The sequence below is a fragment of the Hypanus sabinus genome, chromosome 2 (assembly GCF_030144855.1).
Source record: "Hypanus sabinus isolate sHypSab1 chromosome 2, sHypSab1.hap1, whole genome shotgun sequence".
Lineage (NCBI taxonomy): Eukaryota > Metazoa > Chordata > Chondrichthyes > Myliobatiformes > Dasyatidae > Hypanus > Hypanus sabinus.
Genome location: NC_082707.1, coordinates 154,150,560 through 154,171,832, shown reverse-complemented (window position 1 = coordinate 154,171,832; position 21,273 = coordinate 154,150,560). Strand labels below are relative to the sequence as shown.

At 41.8% G+C, this 21,273-nt stretch overlaps 3 protein-coding genes across 7 annotated transcripts in view; 1 reads left to right on the top strand and 2 right to left on the bottom strand.

Moving 5' to 3' along the window:
* Nucleotides 1-4,949: 4,949 nt before the first annotated feature.
* On the bottom strand, nt 4,950-7,194 carry LOC132385179 (G-protein coupled receptor 135). Its single transcript, XM_059957040.1, has one exon. The coding sequence runs from the start codon at nt 6,878-6,880 to the stop codon at nt 5,606-5,608; it is 1,275 nt and encodes a 424-aa protein (XP_059813023.1). The 5' UTR covers nt 6,881-7,194; the 3' UTR covers nt 4,950-5,605.
* A 501-nt stretch (nt 7,195-7,695) lies between these two features.
* On the bottom strand, nt 7,696-16,166 carry LOC132385183 (trans-L-3-hydroxyproline dehydratase). The gene is made up of 5 exons (XM_059957054.1): nt 15,643-16,166; nt 13,987-14,162; nt 12,919-13,041; nt 10,443-10,580; nt 7,696-10,326 (listed from the first exon to the last, which is right to left on the bottom strand). Exons 1-5 carry the CDS (start codon nt 16,121-16,123, stop codon nt 10,201-10,203), a joined length of 1,044 nt encoding a protein of 347 aa, XP_059813037.1. The 5' UTR covers nt 16,124-16,166; the 3' UTR covers nt 7,696-10,200.
* Nucleotides 16,113-21,273, top strand: part of jkamp (jnk1/mapk8 associated membrane protein) — a 23,599-nt gene continuing 18,438 nt past the window's right edge. Inside the window, exon 1 of one of the 5 annotated variants that reach the window (XM_059957065.1) lies at nt 16,113-16,257. In XM_059957065.1, coding sequence (XP_059813048.1) covers nt 16,170-16,257 — 88 coding nt within the window. In that variant the 5' untranslated portion in view covers nt 16,113-16,169. Of the gene's footprint in view, nt 16,258-16,306; nt 16,448-16,510; nt 16,533-16,622; nt 16,642-21,273 lie in introns of those variants that run through there. The other 4 variants (XM_059957094.1, XM_059957086.1, XM_059957102.1 and 1 more) reach the window with 4 other exon arrangements.

The following is a 21,273-nucleotide window of genomic DNA, read 5'->3' as shown; positions in this document are numbered from 1 at the left end:
ATAAACTGCAAAGTATTGGCATCAAAATATATTTTGTGTGTGTGTGTATTTTTAAAATTAATTTTAATTAGAATTATTTTAATATGTACCATAAAACAGTGAAAAACAATCAGATTCATATCCCAGACACTGAAATTCAGCGATTAGTTGTGATTTGGCTTTTCTAACAATTGCAAATAGGCAAAAAGCAATTCATAAAGTATATGTATTTTAAATTTCAGTATTTGTTATTTTTATATTGAGTTTCATCTATAGTTTTGGCACATTATTGATGACTGTAGAGGAGCACTTATTAATCTTACAGAATGCTGGTACTAATTGAATACTTGGTTATTATCTTTTTGGTGTTAACAGTTGTTTAGAAAAGTTTCATGCAATTGAGCTAAAGTCAACTTGGTCTTATGGAAAGAAAATCATGTTTGAATAACTTGTTGTAGATAATAACAAGCAGATCAATAGGAGAAAGCTTAAAGATGGATTTGGATTTCTGCAAAGTAATTAAGCATTCCACATAAAAAGCTGATGTACAAAAACTGTCTTGGTTTAATATTTCAGGACCAAATGACAACTGTTTATAACATAAAAGAAAGTTGAAAGAAATGGGTGTTTCTTAAACAGGAAAGATATAACTGTTGAGTGCCCCAAGAAATGGTCCTTAAGCCTCAATTTGTACCCTCAACCCTCAAAGCCCTATACAACTTGTATTATTGATTTTAGGAGGCACCAAAATATAGAATTTTGAGGGGATTGAGGAGAATATTTGGATCCTACAACAGCAGAATGTTTGAATAAATGGACTAAAACTTGGCAAGTGGACTTTTATGGAGGAAAGTGAGTGTATAGAACAATTCAAAAGCAGATTTGTCTAATGTAGAGTCTGCAAATGAGTGAAACGGAGATTTACACGTTATGCATAAAAAATAATGTTAGCATGCAGGTACATAAGGTACAAATGATGCATTAGTCTTCATTTTTATGCAGCTGGAATTTAAAAATGTTCCAATTGTATAGGGTGTTGCTGAGATTGGACCTGTAGTACTATGTACAATTTAGGTCCCCTTATTAAAGGACTGTACCACCAAAATAATCTGGAAGTAGTTCATTACAGCTAATTCCTAGGGTAAGAGGATATATGCAACAAAAAAAACTTAAAAAAAAGATTATATTTCTTGGAATTTGAAATTAAGTATGATCTTGTACATTTCAATAAGTCCTAAAATGGCACAGCAAGGTAGATGTTGAAAAGTTACTTCTAGTGGGAGACTCAAACAAGAGGGTAATAATTTAAAACAAGAATGCACAGGAATTTCTTACCACAGTGTAGCGAATTTCTGGAATTCTTTTCCAGAGCTGTGGATAGAGAGGAGGTAGATGTATTTTTGAAAAATCAAGTAATTGAGGACTGTGTGGAACAGGCATAGAAAACGATTGAGGGTTGGGGCAAATTGACCAGTCACGAATGGCAGGCTTCAAAGGGCACGTGGCCTTTTCCTGTTTTGCTGTGTTCTTGCCATCCATCTAATGGGATTATGCTTCCACTGTTAGTGATTACCCACCGTAATACTACTCTGATATTTATAGATAAAAAATTACAAATACATTATTGTGGTGGTGGTTGGGCAAAGAACCGAGAAATGATTTGCAGTATGTAATTTCTATATCTATCAAGCCAGTTATCACCAGGAACTCCACAACCATTTCCTCCCAGTGGCTCCTTGAATTGCAGCATGGATTCTACCCTGGTCAAGGTACTAGATGTCAACTGTAAAAGGAACACAGGGAGCAGCAGCATCAAGGACTGAAACAATAGTACAGAAAACAATTAATAAACTTTTATTGCATGTGGATTTAGATGACTTGCTCCAATCATTCAGCTGGGGTATCATGCACATTCTATTCATGCCCAAGGATAGAGCGTACAGCAAAGGTTCATCATATTGACTTCTAGGATGGAGAGTTTGTCATAACACTGGGTCTTAACTCTTGAGCAGTTAAGAGGAGACATGACCTTACTGAAAAGTGTAGAATTCATTTGGAGCTTGGCAGGGTAAATGCGGGGATGTTTTCCCTGGTTGATGTGACTTGAGCTAGATGTCAGAGATTCTAAGGGTGTGAGATTCTGAATGCTGTGAAAAATTATCTTCACACAGATTACTCCCAAGATGCTAAGAAATCTTTGTTGCCGAGTATATTCAAGATACTGATTTTTAAATATTATGAGTTGAGGAATATGGGTTAAAGTGATACTGATATACAAGAAGGTTGTGTAATTTTTGTTGAGTGGCTGACTTATAGTTTTGAACATAGCCATTTTTGACCCAAATAAACTCACATTCTAAACATGACTACCTGCAGAAATTCAACTTTCTTTGGTACATAATAACATACAAACTGTGAATTTAACCCATTCACACCAGACATTTCAGTGCAGATTAGTGTCAAGCAAAGATTTTTATAAAATCAAGATGAATTTTTTTTTTCTAGGTTCATTAAAACAATGAAGAAACTCCATAGTTACAAGTGGCAGGTGATTTGTACTTTATATAGGGGGAAACACCCTATTTAAGTTGCAATAAAGAGCTAGCTGGTGTATTCTGCTTTCAATTTTAATCAAATCAAACTTGGTGTCCTTATTCTGTTAGCAAACAACTACAGCAGTCTTGATGAAGTGGTACAAAATTTCTGGAAGGGCAGGAGCAGAGCCATTGTACATCAGGATCCTAAGGAATTTGTTCCCAGTAACAAAACGCACCTCAGCAGCATCATGGAGTCCCTCAAGATTACAAGGCTGCTGCATCCACCAACCCTTTGTTCAATCTTACCCAAAGCTGCAGCTCCTGATGGATTATTCCATCGCAGGCATTGAGTTGCAATAACAATAGTCACATGTAGGAACTGAGCTCCAAGTCATCATTTACTGAACTGTGTGAGAAACTGAGCATTGTACTCAACATCTACAAGACATAATCCTTTACCAACCTTCTGTCACATCACATGCTATAATTTGGGAGCTACCTCTCATTGAATAAGACATTGACGAAACTTACCATTATCTTCAGTGTGTCATCAAAGCTTTTGAGTGACTGTAGAAAATGGCTTTTGAGGATTGACTTCCAATTCAAGCTGCTGAGCTGGGAAATCCATCCAGATTGACTAAATACAATAAAGCTATCTCCATAAAATCCTCTTAATTCCCCATAACATCAGCACCTTTATCCTGACAAATACCCTGAGCATTGAGAGCCCAGTTATAGTCAGGTGTTAACAATGTAGCAGACTGGGTAGCCAGGCATAACTTAAAGCATTTATAAACCAACATTAATTAAAAATAGAGCAAATTTTCCATCTATGAACACTGATGAAACATAGAATGTTTCTTTAAAAGAAGATGAGATTTAAATACATTTGAGATATTCATAAACAAGACTAATTCAAGGGAATAATTTACTTAACTGCTTTCTCCCAAGATATTTTGTGAGATGCAGTAACTGTCTATTGAATTTAAGTAGCAGGTGATTGATCACTAGGACAAGAATATCTCTGCTTGACAGGCTCTTCATCAAAACAAATCTTGTGAAAATTGATAGTAAGGAATAGGCCAGAAACAGATAAAGCAATCAAAAGGCCAGCAATGGCATAAGTCAATTGTCGTTTGTGTTTTTATGCTATTTAAAAAGGTTGTTTGAAGGGAAAACTGAACAAAATTCATTACCTGTATAAAGGAGCAGGTTCCTACAAGTGACCAACCAGGTTGAGTTGTATTCAGAATCAGTTAAAATGATTAATGTGAACTGAAATTATAATAGTTAAGACTTAAACCATATAATTTTAACTTGATACAGTATTTCCATCATAAATTCAATTTGTTTCTAATTTTATTTAGTATTTATTTGGCTATAGCAAACTTTTAGAAAGATCTCTTGGTTGTGCTTCCAGTCTTTATCAACTTTGGCATGTTCAGATTGAATGATTATAGGGGAGAACTACCAGAAATAACCTATACAGACACTCTACACCTCGCTGTAACAGCAAGGTGGAGTGTATGATTCAAGGATGCTCTTAAAAGCTTCCCAGATAAAGTGCTATATTCCTACCTCTGAACTACTTAAAGCAGAGAAGCATTCCAGATGGCATTGAGAGCCTCAAGTCCATATCTTGGAAGTGCACAGTAGTTCACTGTAAACAATAGGAAAAGTACCACCACTCAAACTACTCATTCCCCCCACCCCCTTCCACTGCATCCCATCAGGCAGAGTCTCATAATGGCCCAATCAACCACCTCAGAAATCAAAGACATGTTTGAAAGCAAGTCAACCTTAACCTCTGACTTGCTTAAGACACTGGATGAGTTTTTAAACTGAACACACAAGCCTAGTAATTTAATTAGTATGTTTTTAATGCACTAATTGTGCAAAAAAAAAAATCAACTGGAGTAGATTGTGCTAGCCATCATTTTCAGATGAAATTGTGACTTGTGAAATTAGCCCAAGCAATGCTAGTCATGTTCCACCTCAGCATGCATGGCCTTTAAGCAATATTGGACATAAATAATATCAACTTTAACATTCTTCGAACTGAAATTCTGCTCTGACATGGCAAGAATAGTTGTGCTATGACAATTATTATTTTTAAAACACACAAACCAAGTCTCCATTCTCAATTGTTTTGATCATAGCATTCAAGATATATTTTGAAGGTTGAAATACTTTTACTATTACATTTCCTTGCTCCATCATTGATGAGAGCCTTTTTTATCTTGTGAATTTTATAGCAGCACACTGCCATGCCTGATTATCTCTAAGTGATGTGGTTCTACTTGAGATGTTGCCGTCTGAACAGGGCAACAGATCATTTGAGGGTTAGCTACACACATTGTTCTCCCTTCCCCCCCCCCCCACCTCACCTGAATTTTTCTCCATCTCCATCATAGTGAAAAGGATGCAATGAGGATGGTCCTTTTAAGATCAGAGACCCTGCCTGCACACAGCATCACAATTGTCCTCAACAACTTCCTTCTGGATGTCCCTGTTTGCAAATTGTGGTGCTATTTCAAATGATTTGCTGGTCATTTTGATAATTTCTTGCAGTCTGATTCTGATCAAATTCAGTGTTAAACATAGCTTATTACAGCAAAAAATAGACAATATCCAATTTCTAATTGATCAAGTTCATAAAGCATAGTTTCATCTGAAAAGGGAGACCATTTTTACATCATTACACTGTTGCAACAATGCATGTTCAAGGTAATAAAAACAATGCAAACCAACTGAAAGTAATATTTATCCCTGGTTTAGGGAATGGCTTTGTGTTATTTTGGTTCAATTCATGCACTCAACATTTTAGAACATTGTTAATTTTTTCTAAAGTAAGGGCTCAATATTGTATTTTACAGGGATTAAACATAACATGGTGATTTTCTCTTTGAGATGGTTCCATTTCAAATGAATTACAATCTAAATTATAGTAGATTTTTATATGCTATGCTTGATTCATAAACAAGTTTCACAGTAGAAACTATTTGCTACAATACTGCACTTTCAAGAAACAATGAAGCGTATCTCCATTAAGTGTCATCAGTGTATTGAATGGAATAGTTCCATTCTATTTAAAGGCTGGTGTCTGCAGTCTCTGATTTGGCCATGGCAGGCTCAGGCATTCTGTTGGGTGGTCCATCCCTGCAGAAAAGCACAGCTGGATTTTTACAGGCCCACATCAGGACATCTCCATTTGCCGGGCTAGAAGAAGACATCCTGCTACCAGCCCCTTGCCGACTGACATAGCGGTCCCTTATCCTGTCTGCCTGACTCCTAACCTCATGGTCCTGGTTCTGCCTAGACAAGTAGGCTGCTATATTTCTAGTCCTGTAACCATCTTCCCTTTTTCTTCCCAAAAGCATAGAGATGTTGGGGTTCCTGGTAGCATAGATTAAGGGATTGAGGGCACCATTAGCCCAGGCTAGCCAGATAGCTACAGTGTCCATGATGGGGGTGAAATGAAAGTTTCCAGTGGCTGTGATGATTCCCATTACACAATAAGGACCCCAGCAGCAGATGATAAAGACGATCATTATCAGCACTGTGGTGGCTGTCCTCATTTCACTGTAGAAGCGTAGCAGATGGGCATATGTAGTGACCGGACGGACTCGGATCTCTGATAGCCTCACTGTCTTACAGATGTTGTAGTGACAGAAGCACATCAGGGAGAAGGGCAACAGGTAGCAGGTGACAATCAAGGCGATGCTGTACCCAGTGCCCATACGGGAGCTGCCCGAGTGGAAGATATACATACAGTGGTAGAAGCCCTTCTTATGAATAACCTGCTGTCCTGGGGCTTGTAACAAGAGATACCAGGGGAAAGAGAAAATGAAGGCCGTCAGCCAGACGGCGGCCAAGAGCTGCGCGGCCAGACGCCTGCCCATCTTTTCTTGCGGCTGCCTGACGATCGCGTAGTAGCGGTCGAAGGAGATGAGGGTCATGGTGAGGGTAGAGATGATCCCGAAGCAGGAATTGAAGAAACCGTTGGCCACGCAGAAGCGGTCCCCAAAGATCCAGACACCGTCTTGGCTGAAGAGCATGATGAAGGAGAATGGCACACAGAGCAGGGCAGTGAGCAGGTCGGACAAGGACAGCGACATGATGAAGGCGTTAGTCACAGTCCGCAGCTGCCGGTGTTTGACGATCACCGCAATCACCGCCGCGTTGCCCAGGCTGGACAACAGAAAGATGAGCAAGAGGAGCAGAGCCTTGGAAGCCACGGCCACACCGTGGAGCAGAGACCCGACGTCGGTCTGGCCGCTCGCTCGCTCCGGCTGCGCTGCTCCGCTGTTGTTGCCGAGCGCCGTGTCGTTGCTCAGCACCGAAGTCCCGGTAGGCGGATCCATGGACCCGAATGGCGCGTCCACCTAAAGCTCCGCACATCACCGGGGCCGCCACTGCGGCGAGCGGTCCCTGCGGCCGCTTGGTTGGGCCACGGACCACTCGCCCCCGGTTCCCACGCTGCCTTACCGACACCCTTTCAGCCGCCCATTTTCTGCGTAACATCTCCCCGCGGCAGCGCTGTTACCTCGCTCGGAAGCCGGCGGCTACAAGTTCTAGCCTTTCAGCACGTATCATTACCAGTGCACTCCGATTCATCCTCCGGTTCCACTCCTGATCCGCCTCAGTAGCCGCACATGTCCCGCTCCGCCTCCCTTCCGCTCTCCATCTCCAAGCACCGTGACGCGTACCGCCGTTGTCAGGGTATCCAGCGGCTGCACCCTGACTCAGGCAGTGACACCAAATTCATTTCCTGCAGCTGGAACCCTTGAAGCAAACAAAACTGCAGAGGCATAAGTCTCTGTGAACTCCTTTTCACAAATTATGGCAAATCTCTGGAAACCACGATCCTGTGGAGACTGGATCGTTAGAGCTATTCAAGGAGAAAATCTTTGACACATATAGGGGTTCATATGAAAGGCACAGCCGGACTGAGGGAGGGACCGAGGGAATCTACGCATATAACTTTGTTTGTGTTCCTATGAGATACAACCAAAAAAAAGTAACAGGATGCAATGCGTTGAGACGAATGTATGTTCATCGACAAGCTGTCAGAAGCTTCCAAATTCCTAGCAAATATCACTTTAAAATATACTCAGTCTTGAGATCGAAGATACCAATATGATATTTCTGAGATCTAAAATGGAGATCAGTCTTAAAAGTAGGAACAGACCATTCAGGATAGATTTATTAGGATTAAATTACAAACACAAAATTATATACAGTATATAATCAAAAAATTTGAGCAAACTGAATCTCTTTCCCTTTGCAAAAAGGGCAAGTGTGGACCAGTTTTGATGGACTGGATACAGAGACAAATTTCCATAGCATAACTTGAGACCTTCATAACATAACAAGACACCAAATAGGAAATTTGGAAGAAACCTCTTTACTCAAGGGGTAATGAAACTACAGAACTTGCTACTAGGGATTGTGGTTGAAGTGAAAAGTAAATTTACACACAAGAGCAGTAAGTGCACTAGAATGGTATAGAGGGTAGGCAGTTAGGTTTAGAAGATGAAAGACAGGAGAAGATTTGAGTGGGGCATAGACTTCTTACGTAATATAAGCTATTATAAAAATGAACTATCCTGTATGTGACACTGAGCTTTCAAAGCTGAGAGCTGCTTCTGAATACACAGACAAGTATAGCCAAAGATAGTAAACTATCAACTTTGTAAGCTATCTTACCTGAGACAACCATATTTTTGTTTCTGCAGTTTGTGCATGAATTGCTGTATAATCAAGACTAATGGCTATCATTTATATAACATATTATTAAACAAAAATGTCCATTGAACCAGTTAAAATTCTAGGCCAGTTAAAGCCTATTCAAGGAGGTAGATTTTAGAAAGTAACCTAACAGAAGAAATTGGAAAAGAATTCCAGAATTACACTTCTTAAAGCACTTATCACAAAATAATGCAGTATATATTTTCCCTTTATTACTTAAGGATTTATGAAGAGCCAACTTGGGCTGGGCAGCAAACCTGGAAACATTTTGGTTTATAGGGCTCTGAATAAAGCCGTATCAGGAATAAATAGATACTGCCGTATTTTATTGCATGGTCTCTGAATAAGTCGGCCTTCCTTATCCGTGAGGGATTGGTTCTGGGACCCCTCACAGATAGCAAAAAACGCAGATGCTCAAGTCCCTTATTCAACCTGTCTCAGTGCAGTGGATATTAGTACCTGGTGGCGGAACTCTGCATCCGCGGTGTTTCTGTTCACGAAAATAATCATGATCACGATTGAACATAAACTGGAAATAATAAAGCGATCTGAAAGAGGTGAAATGCCATTAGTGATTGGAAAAGCGTCAGGCTACAGTCCGTTTACGATCGGAACAATTTTAAAGGATAAAGTGAGAAAGGCCCTGCCTTGATGAAAGCTACAACTATTACTATACAACACAGTGGTTTAATTATTGGGTTTTGGGGTTTTGATCCTCCACATCAACCAGGCACGGATGGAGAGTGCACTCGGAAGCGATCCGTCACTGGATCGAACCTGAGAACTTCCGTTCCCCAGCCCGGTGCTGAAACATACGTTCTTAAGTGCATGCATAGAAAGGTAAAATGTATACTATATACTAAGACAAACATTTGACTGATGCTAACCAGATGTACCTGTTCCAACTTACTTAGTAAGAGAACTTACGATTTTTTTTCAATTCCAATCCACGATAACCCACACACATCCTCCCGTATACTTTAAATCATCTCTAGACTACTTATAATACCTAATACAATGCAAATGCTATGTAAAATAGTTGTTCTACTGCATTAAGGAATAATGTCAAGAAAAAAAAGTCTGTACATGCTCAAGCAACAAGTGCTGGAAGAGCAATTCCAGGTTTTCTTGATTCGCACATGCGGAAATTGCAGATAAGGAGCGTGAACTGTATATCGACTCATTCTGAAAATATATTTAACAAAAATATTTTACTTCATATATTAATTTTCAGAAAGGAGCCCAAGGCATTCTGAGCAAATAACCAGGCTACTATCCTTGTTCTGCTTTACACAATCAAACCACATTACTTGTTGCAAAGCAGATATAAAGAACGTGCTGTTATTTTCTGTTATTTTAAAATTGGCCATTATCTACCCTTATCATAACTTAAATTGATCAGACATACCAATACTAATTTGATCGAAATTGTTTTACAATTAGTATCAGACTGAAGGGCAATTTAACTGTGTAAACAAGATTAGTAACTAGAAAAAAAATCACTAATTTAAAATGGTGCAGTCTGATTTAAAACAGTAGAAATCTTCAACAAAGCTACAATTTTTCTCTGCTTATACAGTGAGCTTACAATTAATATTATAGTGATAATTTTATTTTATTAAAAATTAAAATGATTACATACAGTGTAGATAGAAATATCAGAGTTTAGGACTTACCCACAAAGTAATGTAGAATCATAACACTTGTTTCCATTTCATAAATAATTAAACATGATCCATCAGACTACTAAGTATAAATATGTTACAAACTTAATTATACATGAATAATTCATAGTTCAGTGTCTTTAAAGACTGAAATTCAAATATAGAATTAATACATAGAAAACTAAATTATACTTAATAAAAGTTAGGACTTTAAAATGATACCAAGATTTTAATGTTAAGTACACATGGTAACTTCTGTTCTAAATACTTCATCGAAGAAGAAACCCATCTTTGAGAACGTCATCATCTTCGACACAAAAGTTTGCCGTTCCTGTGTAATGTGCTTGTCCTGCTATTTCCACTGTAACAGCTTTGAAATCGCCACATTTTGTTTCCTGAAAAAAATCATTTTTTAAATCAGCATCCCAATCTTTTTGCTTGCATTTATTTTGCATCAAAACTTACTGCCTTGTAAGGTGCTTAAACATAATATTTATAAATTGTTCTTCACCTCAACAGCTTTTCCTGTGAATAATGAGCCTGTTGGACCACTTTGAAATGTCCTAGTCTGATTCAGTAGAACAAATCCTTTATGATACTGCAATGCAACACGAGCAGTCACACCTGAGCCACAAGGACTTCTGTCGACCTATTCAAGACAAGTTGAGCAAAAATATCTCTGAACTTTTTAATACATTGTATATAATTCAGTCATTCAATTTAAAATCATCTCCCAGTTTGAACATCAAGGATTTAGATCATATATGTCAAATTCAAGGCCCGCGGTGGAATTATCTTTGGCCCGCGAGATAATATCTAATTACTATTAAAGCTGGCCCCAGTAATCGAAGCGCCTATGGCGTATGATATGGCTAATGCTGAGTTTATTCAGGTACCAGGTTTTCAGGGTTTTTAGTGTTTATTCGGTTTCCCTGGTTTATTTCCTGAATATCATTAATGAGTAAATTTTTTTTCTATTAGAGCTGGCCCACCGGTATATTGCATGCACCACTAATACTACAAATCCCACAATGCACTGCCAGTGCATTGCTCGCGCTTGCCTTACTCTCTCATGGCGCTAGTCACGTGTGGTCAACTTTTAGCTATCCCTCACCCCAAAAATGGCTGAACGAAAGGTGGACTTTGAAAACAGGGGTTTTCAAGGCAGGTGGGAGGCAGAGTATATGTTCACAGATATAAAGGGCAAACCTGTTTGTCTTGTGTGTGGAGATGGTGTGGCTGTAATTAAAGAATTTAACGTAAGACGACACTATGAAACGAAACACCACGACAAATACAAGCATCTGGACAAGAAACAGAAGCCCACAATGTGCGGTCAAAAGAGTGGATTGGTAGGCAGGATCCAGGAGAAGATGCGGGAGGAAAACGGCGCAAGTGAACTGACAGCTTATCACTGCATCATACACCAGGAATCGTTGTGTGGCAAAGCCTTGAAAATGGAACATATAATGAGCACCATAACACGAGCAGTTAACTTCATAAGAGCCAAAGGTTTAAATCACCGCGAGTTCAAGTCGTTTTTGGAGGAGTTGGGTTCAGAATATAACGATTTGCCCTATCACACAGAGGTGCGATGGTTAAGCCAAGGAAAAGTGCTGAAAAGATGTTTCGAGTTGCGTGAGGAGATCTGTCAGTTCATGGAAAGCAAAGGGAAAGACACAACAGAGCTCCGGGATAAAAAGTTGCTTTGTGAAATGGCGTTTCTGTGTGACATCACGAGCCATCTCAATGCGCTCAACCTGCAGCTTCAGGGGCGGGGTTGTGTGATCACAGACATGTACGCTGCAGTGAGGGCTTTTAAAACCAAGCTGCGCCTGTGGGAGACACAGATACAGCAAGAAAACTTGACCCATTTTCCGTGTTGCCAAACTATGAAAGAGCAGGTTTCTACCGCAGTGTTCCCACGTGCAAAGTTTGCTGTAAAACTTAGCATACTTGGTGCCGACTTCACACGGCGATTTGCCGACTTTGAAGCCCAAAAAAAGCAGGTTTGAACTGCTCAGTAATCCATTTGCAGCTGACGTGGAAAACGCACCAACCAACATACAAATGGAGCTGATTGAACTCCAATGTAGTGACACACTCAAGGCAAAGTATGACTCAGTGGGCGCTGCACAGTTTCTACGTTTCATTCCCGACACAATGCCCCAGCTGCGTACCCAAGCTGCTCAAATGCTCTCTATGTTTGGCAGCACATATCTGTGTGAACAACTGTTCTCTTTGATGAAGATAAACAAAACATCACACAGGAGTCGTCTTTCTGATGAACACCTTCACTCAATTCTGAGGATTTCCTCAGCTCAGAGCCTGACTCCAAACATTGATGAACTTGCATCCAAGATGAGATGCGAAGTATCTGGCTTAGACGAGTGTGAATCACAGAGTGTTGGCCTGTGGAAAAATGTTTTCATTAGAAATTACTCTGGAAAAGCTGCAGATAAAGCCATAAGAAATAAATGCAACTGATTTTTTATTTATTTAATGTTCAATGTTGTTTTTGTAGGCAATAACCTAAGCTTTGTTAGTTCCAGGTTAATATGTGTAATAAATTCATTTCAATAAGTTTTGCAATAAACGCTGAACCAGTCCGGCCCTCGACTTGTACTGATTTTTTAATTTTGGCACACTGTGTATTTGAGTTTGACACCCCTGATTTAGATGAACCAAACCCAGGGAAAGGGCAATGTCAAAACTATTTCATTTCAACAAGTTGCTTCTGTGTAATGTTTTTAAGTTCTATCAGGAGAATTTTGCTTAGCTTTAGTTATACAATTCAGTAAGAGTGTGATGTACAACTTATTCAATAGGTTACGTAAATGAGTACCCAATAAAGATTCTGTCCAAGCAGTTCCAGTTTAGAGTTTAAATGAGGTTATTTTGTTTTTACTTGTACAGTTGGATTGTTAAAATGCCTGTACTGCTACTTATTGCAATAATGTTTACAAATAATGATTTAATTTATCTACCTGAGCATCTCCAAAAACACAGATATTTGCTGTTGGTTCTTCAGAAAATGCATCTTTGCCATCAGTTATTATAGTGCCATAGAGGAAGGCAAGATCCTCACTATCAGGGTGGTGCAGCTTGACCTGTAAAAAAGAATACATGTCAGGTTTGATATTAACTTACTGGATGAGTAGCAGCAGTTGCATCTTGTAAGTGTTCACAAAAAAAGTGTTTTAATTGTTATGTATCATCATACTTAAGCCTTTTTCAGAAGCCCAGAATGTTAACTGACAACCATTGGTAGTACTTGTACTTCATAAATTATTTAGCATATGGCAACTATAGTGGAATTAACATTAAAACAAAAAGTAACTTTTAGTCTCCATTAATCGGTACGAATGCCAAGTACATTGCTTTATGGGCAATATCTCCTTGTAGCTGATACTCATTGATATTGGCGGAACCAATCCATCAAATTTGAATCAAATCACGAGAAACAAATTAAAACAATCCTGGAGACTGATAAGGAGGAATGCAGCTATCACCCTTATGATCAGCTCTTGTAATGACTACTAGTCCAAACTTGTTGACGTCTCAGAGCTGCAAGGATTGCAGAATTGCTTGTCCAATTATCCCAATCCCAAACCAGGTCACAAAATATTGTTTATATATTTCACCAAAGGTCTAAACAGTTACAAAAATCGCCATACTTAAGTTTCACAGCCACATAATCTGGGCTGAACATAAAACCCTGCATTGTTTGCCCTGTTTTCCTTAGAATTATTTACTTTGCCTTTCAGCTAGGACTGTTAAGTCTGCAAGGTAAATAAAACTTGGAGCAGAATACAAAAAAAGCATAGTGTTTAATTCACTACACACAACTCTGTAGAAAGGGGATCCATTTCTAACAACACAAATTAGCCACCTCACAACTGCATATTTTTTTCCATCCTCTGAAGAAGTTTCTTTATGGAGGAGGGATGGGGGGTTGGATGTTTGCCACATGGAGCACATAAACACCATCACTAATCTGCATTTAAACCATGGCAGCTGGGAGAATCAGAGAAGTACTTTATTTCTTTACGCACCTGTGCTTTCACAGCATTAGTTACAGTTACTGCTGCATCTACAAGGTCTCGTGTCCTGGAGGAACAAACGTCCAAACCAAAACAATCTGCACTCACAAATGCATAAAAAGCACCTCCATATGCAACATCCACCACAATCTTGCCACGTCCAGGTCCAGGTAGATCAATAGGAATATCTGAAAAAGACCAGTAAGGTAGGGCTGTACATTGTACGTGCTCATCTATGTCACAGCCCTAAATATGAACAGAGCTTCTCTCAGCCTTCTGCTCTAATTCCAAGGGACTTAAAACTGATCCAAGAGTGAAATCATTACTGTTTGGAACCTGAATCTTCTCCTTTTAACACTTTGCTAGTGAATCTAGGCACAGACTGTCATGAATTGTAAATCAATGCCAAAAATGTTGTACAGACATGCCTATATCCTACAATAAAAAAGCAGTGTACTGTAAGCAGGAAAGCAGCTGACAAAGGTGGTGTAATGGTGATTTAAATATTGATCGTTCTTTTTATTATTACATTATGCCATTTGGCATGATTTACTTTTCACATGGAACCCTCTTTTATTTCCACCTTCAAAGTTTTTATCAGGGCTGCTAGCAGAACTACCACCTCACAATTCCAATGACTCACATTCAATCCTGATCTCTGGTGCAGTCTGTGAGGGGGTTGCATATTCCCCCTATGGACAATGTGGGTTTTCCCCAGGTCTCCACTAAAAACTGGCTACATGCAAAATTACTCCATAAAAACAAATTAACAGGAAAACAGCAAGAGACTCCGTTACAGAACCAAAAGTTACTACTCCTCAACCATCATGCTTTGAACAAAAGAAGATAACTACATTCACCTATTGAGATATTCCCACAACCAGTGATCTCACTGTTTATCTTGTTATTTCATGCTCTCCTTATTTATTGCTCTTTATTTATATTTGCATTTCCATTTGGCCAGTTTGTTGTCTTCTATGGTTTTATTCTTTCATTGATCCTTTTTAGTTACTGTTCTACAGATATGTTGAGAATGTCTGTAAGAAAAAGAACTTCAAGGTTGCATGTGGCAACATGTATGTATTCTGATATTTTACTTTGAATCTAGAACATTCAGTCTGCAGTCACAGTCAGAGCAAATTTTGACATGTACCCAGAGCAAAAGTTGCCAAGCTAGAATTTATAGATTTGGAGACACAACCCACATTTTGATTAAAGACAGAAGACGTAACACTTGGAAACTTTCTATTTGCAACATATTCAGTCACTCTGACTGAATATATATATATACATACAAGGCTATACAAACTTTGTTGGTTTGTTACGACTGAACACGCTGTTATTGAATAAATAGGAAGCCTCACGTACAAAAATCTGAGCTCAAGTATTCACTGGAACTGAATATACAGAAAATAACGTGCAACCTCCGAGGCCGCATGATCCACTGGGATCAAATATACGGGATATATGTAAACTCTTACGGATGTATTGATTTACGGGGATAAAATATACAGAATACTATATGTGCAAACTCTGTGGCTGTTTTGATTGACCGGGACTGAACACATCAAAATAATTTAGTGCGAGCGCCGAGTAAACGGGAAACGTGTAAATGACAAGACTGAAACAGTGATGTTGTGATCCGTGCAGCAGCCATTCGGCCTCTACCTGTGGCGAAGACGAAGGCAGGGACGCTGTGGAAGCGGACACGTCCGCTCCTGCCCCGGTCATACTGAACGTAAGCTCGGACGAGGCCGCACGGACAGTGGATGTTGACTTGTGTTTCAGGGGAGCTGGGTTCGGCGATCAAGCCGTAATCCAGGGCGTAGCGGCCGAGAGCCAGGACGGCGTGCCCGCACATGGTGCTGTAGCCCTGGTTGTGCATGAAGAGGACGCCGAGGTGGGCGTCGGGCTCCTCCGAGCCAACTAGCAGCGCGCCGTACATGTCACGGTGGCCCCGGGGCTCGAAGAGCAAGAGCCGCCTCAGCCCGTCCAGCTGGTCGCGCACGTAGCGCCGTTTGCTTAGGATGTCGTGGCCGAGGACGGGCGGGAAGCCCCCGGTGACGATACGCAGCGGCTCGCCGCCCGTGTGCATGTCGAGCACCGAGATCACGCCATCCCTACACGGCGGCGGCCGGCCGTGCGCCATTGTTCCCCGCACCCAACTGACGACAGGGGGCGAAGGTTAGCCGGAAATGGGAGTCTGTTTCCGGTTCGGGACCGCGGCCGGGTTCGGGTGTCGTTCTGTTTCGGAGTCGGGCGGTTTGCTGGGCTTCACCATGGGTAAGCCAGCGGTATACGGGGTGGCTCTGTTCTGTGGGACTGACCCGCTCGGTTATCCCGGCGGCGGTTGGTGCGTATGCAATGATGATTCGGCCATACTTGGAGTATTGCATTCAGTTGTGACCGCCCCCATTATAGGAACGATGTGAAGATGGGTTCTCTCGACCCGCTGTTTTAAAATTTATTTCAGGTACCCTCCGACGGAAGTGGGGTGGGCAGTTGCGTTGATTGGGGCTGGAGCAAATGGCTGAGCCTGCTGTTGGGAATTTTCTCAGGTAGGAAGGGAGTAGAGATGGCAGGTAGCGACAAACGGAGCTAACGAGAGGGGGCATTGGGTGATGGGTCTGGAGGAAGGCGAATGGCAAGTTTCTATTAAACGGAAAAGTAAGCGGCCGATTACGGGTTGTAGTGGCTTATCGTCCAGTGGTAAAGGCAGTAGACAGGATTTAAATAAGAGAAGGAAGGAAAGGTTTGATGTTTTGCTGCATTTTGAATGTAGACCTGTTTCTGAATCAATCCATTTAGATTAAAGATTTGTGTATTGTATTTAATATTTCAGTAATATTTGAGTAATATTGTAAATATATTCGATTACAATACATAATACATTAAGGTTATTTGTAAGAGGTACGTTATTGGGATATGTCATTGCACCACCACGTCACATACGAGCTCATTACTTAGAACATAGACATCGACAGCACTTTACAGGCCCTTCGGCCCACAATGTTGTGCCTACTCTAGAAACTGCTTAGAGTTTCCTGAGCGCATTGTCCTCTATTTTAATAACCTCCATGTAGTGGCTCTTAAAAGACTCTATTGTGTCCATTTCCACCACCGCCACTGCATTCCACTCAGTCACCACTCTGTGTGAAAAACTTACCCCTGACATCCCCCTTGTACATATTTTCAAGCATCTTAAAACTGTACCCCCTCATGTTAGCCAGTTCAGTGCTGGGATAGTGCCTCTGGCTATTTGCACCATCAATTCCCCTCATCATCTTATACTCCTCTATCAGGTCACCTCTTATCCTCCATCTCTCCAAGGAGGCAAGGCCAAGTTCAACTCAACCTAGACTCATAAGGTACGCCCTCCAATCCAGGCAACATCTTTGTAAATCTCCTCTGCACTCTCTTTATAATATCCACATCCTTCCTGTAGTGAGGTGACCAAAACTGAACACAGTACTCCAAGTGGGGTCTGACCAAGATCTTGTATATCTGGTTTTATATATTAAAAATAAGTGGGGAGGGAGGCTAAGTAGACAAGTAACACACAAAATGCTGGAGGAACTCAGCAGGCTAGGTAGCATCGAGCCAAAATGTCAACTGTACTTTTTTCCATAAAAGTGTTAGGGTTAGGGTGTGAGTATGTGGGCAGTGGGCAAAATAACCCTCTAGTGTTTGTGGATCTCATACTGGAGATGCCTATCACTTCACCCTGCCACTTTGTTTTTTGGCCCACGTTGTCATCATCTAGGTCCCCGACTTGCCTTTATTGAGATCTTCCTCCTTGTTAACCTCCATTCTGGAGTTTAAGTTAAATTGGTGGAGTTATTATTTATGGATAGTGCTTTGGATTTGGGGTTTTTTTTAGTGACTGAGGATTGTGCAGCAGCTAATTGAAGGGTGCTTTTGGGGGAGGGACCAGCTGGGGTATAGAGTTAAATAATGGGGGTTGAGGATTCCCGGCAAAGGGAGGTGGGGCAGGGTGGCAAATGGTGTTGCGGGGGGGGGGGGGTTGTTCCTTTTCAGTGGGGGGGGGGAGGACTGGACTGGGAGCCTAACTGCTGGTGATCTTGGGTGAATCTGGCTCCTTGGTGGCATGGGTTTATGGGGGTGTGTAGCATGGTTGAAGATGTTAGGTTTAGGGATAGGGTAAAGGACTGTTATGTAAGCCTTTTTGCGTGGTGTGGATTGGGTTATTTGGGGTGCTGTCTGGTTTAGTTGGGGTGTGCAGTCCGTTGGAAGTTAGGTTTAGGGTGAAGGGTGGGATTGGGGATGCTTGTGGGGTGGCATGGTGCTGGCGATGTTGGGTGGACATGGCTCCCTGGCGGGGGAGAGGCCTAGGGTTTATGGGGGAGTGTAAGAGGGTTGGAAGTGTTACGATTAGGGTATGGTTGGGAGGTGGGGCTGTCCTTTGGGGACTGGCTTGGGTTATTTGGGGTGTGCAGGGGGGGGTTTGTCCTTGTAGTAGGGGGGGAGGACTGAACCAGGAGTCTAACCGCTGGTGATATTGGGTGAATCTGGGTACTGGTGGTGTGGGGTGAGCATGGCCTTCTGCCGGTGAGAGGCGTAGGGTTTATGGGGGTGTGTTGGAGGTGTTGGGCCAAGGTGTGTTGCTTGGGTAGTGGGGTCACGGGATCTTGTGGTGGTGGGAGGTCTAGGGATGGGATGCCCAAACTTATTGTGTAGTGAAGTGACCTTGGACCCCTGGTGGAGAGAGGGCACCGGTTTATGGGGGTGCGTAGGATGGTTGTAGTTGTTATGTTTAGGCATACGGCCGAGGAATGTGCATGTAGGCCACCCCATCGGGGGGTGTTTGGAAGAAAAGGAGCATGGGGTCCCGCATTAAGTAGGCCTCCTTGTGGGGGTTTGGCCAGGGTTCACTGGAGGTACCATCTGGTTTAGTTGGGGTATGTGGTCCTTTGGACAGGGTTGGGTTTTGGGGGGGGTGGGGTTGGGGGGGGTTTCGCTGAGTGGCAGAGGGTATAGCTGGTGGTGTGGGGTGGGTTTAGCCCCCTGGCGAGAAGAGCACCCGTGTTTATGGGCTGTGAACATGTTAGTTTCAGGGCAGGGCCATGTGTTGGGAATGTATCCTACCCCCTGGGGGGAAGCCGGGAGGTTGGGGCAAGTGCTGTGTTTGGATCAGACTGGTCGTTACAAGTCTATTCCTAGTGTTTACCCCTCGTAGAGTTATAATTTTTAACTTTATCCCTCTCTATTCTGTTTAGGTGGTACTATTTGGGGAATTAAGTTCTGTTTTGGGGCCTAGCTGTTAAGCTCTATTTCCAAAGTAAGGAGTCCCTTTCCTATTTAATGGCCCCTTGTCTTAATTTCATTTCTGAGTGGGTGACTGAAGGGGATCCTCCTCTTCCTCCCTACTCTGATTTTCTCGATCTTTTAATAAATTTTTGTGTTGGTATATCCTATTCGGCTGGCCTAGCTTTTTAGGCCTCGTTTAGGCCATACGAGGAATAAGTCTGCAGTGTTTCAATCCATCTCCTCTCTGCTCTTTTTCTTTGGGCGTTTGACCAGTTTATGTTAGTTTCCAGGCCTAATATTTTTAAGGAGTACGTCCCATGCTCCTGGAAGTGCCTGCTAACTGGTCTGTTTTGGTTTCCCCTTCTGATGTAACTGAGATGTCCCGTGAGTCTGGTTCTCAAGCTGTTGCCCATCTCCCCTATGTATATAATATGGCATTCTGTGGACAGGATTGCATATGCTACATTCTTTTGTTCACAAGTTATCCTCTGTTCGATCTTGGCCCACTTTCCTGTGGCTCTGTTGTGTATGCTTTTTGAAATTCTCAGGTATATGCATGCCCTGCAGTTTTCCACCTCACAGTTTGGCGCTGCTTGTACTTTGGTACTGACTAGTATGTCTTTCGGATTTCTACCCCTTTTGAAGGCTGAGACAATGGTGTATTGTCCCAGTGTCCCTGCTTCCGTTTTCAGTTCTTCAAAGTGTGTTTTGACTGTCCTGTGAATATTCACTGCCATTCCACTGTATCTTGTTATCAAGGGTAGTTTCCGTGTCGTGGTATTCTGTGGTCGGGGATTCGTGATACTTCTCAGAAAGTCAGATTTGATGTGTATAAGTCTCCTGCTGTAGCCCCTGTGTCTAATTGCAGATAAGAGGATAGTTGTGGCCTGGTGGAAGTCCTCCGCCCTTGTGCAAATGCGGTGAAACCGAGTCAGCTGTCCCTTGACAATGCCTCTGATGGTGTGTTTGGGATGGTGGCTCTCTGTGTTTAGGAGGGTGTCAGTGTCTGTGGTTTTAAAGAATACCTTGGTAGCTAGTTTTTGGTTGCCATTTTCTGGTGCTAGTTTAAGTACTGTAGTGTCCAGGAAGTCAATCTTCTCCCTATTTGTTGTGGCTTTAACCTTAATGGATGGATGATGAGTGTTTAGGATTTGAATTAATTCCACCTCTGAGTGTGTCCACACCCCCCAGATGTCATCCAGGTATCTATAGAGACACATGGGTATTTTAGGGCACTTTGGATAGACTGTTTCCTCCCACTTTGCCATGTATATATTGGCATAGGCTGGAGCAAACTTCTTTTCCATTGCTGTGCCCTTGACTTGTAGGTGGAATTCATCATTGAATTCAAAGTCATTTTTAGTCAGGCTGAGGTAAAGGAGTTCTAGCAAGGCCTCGTATGGTCTCCCTAGCTGAGGGTTCTTCCGTAGGATGTCCCTCACTGCCTCTATACCCCTGTCTGTTTCGATATTGGTGTACAGGCTTTCAATGTCCATGGTGAAGAGTATGGCCTCAGGGGGCACTGACATGGAATTGACTATTCGGACAAAGTGATATGTGTCCTTGATGTAGCTGGAGTGTTTCTGTGATAGTGGATTAAGGCAGGCATCAATGAACTCCACTATCCTGTATGACTCACTGCTGCAGTCTGACATGATGGGCTTGCCGGGTGGAATTTCCCTCAGAACAGTCCATGAGTCTGGGTTCTTGTGTATTTTGGGGAGGATATAAAACTTTTTGCTCATGGCTGTATCCCTGTCAGGTTCTCTACTTGCTTCCCTTCAAGGTACCCAGTCCTATCCAGTACTTGTAAAATGTCCCTAATTTCTGTGTGTGTTTCCCAGTATATGGGTTCCTTTAGTTTTGTGTAGTGTTCCGTGTTGTTTAATTGTCTGTGTGCCTCAAATAGGTATTTGCTGTTTGTCCACGATAACTATGCTGCTCCCTTTATCCGCTGGTTTGATAACAATGTCCATGTTTTCCCTCAGTTCTGTCAGGGCTGCTCTCTCCTTCCTAGTTAGATTGGGCTTA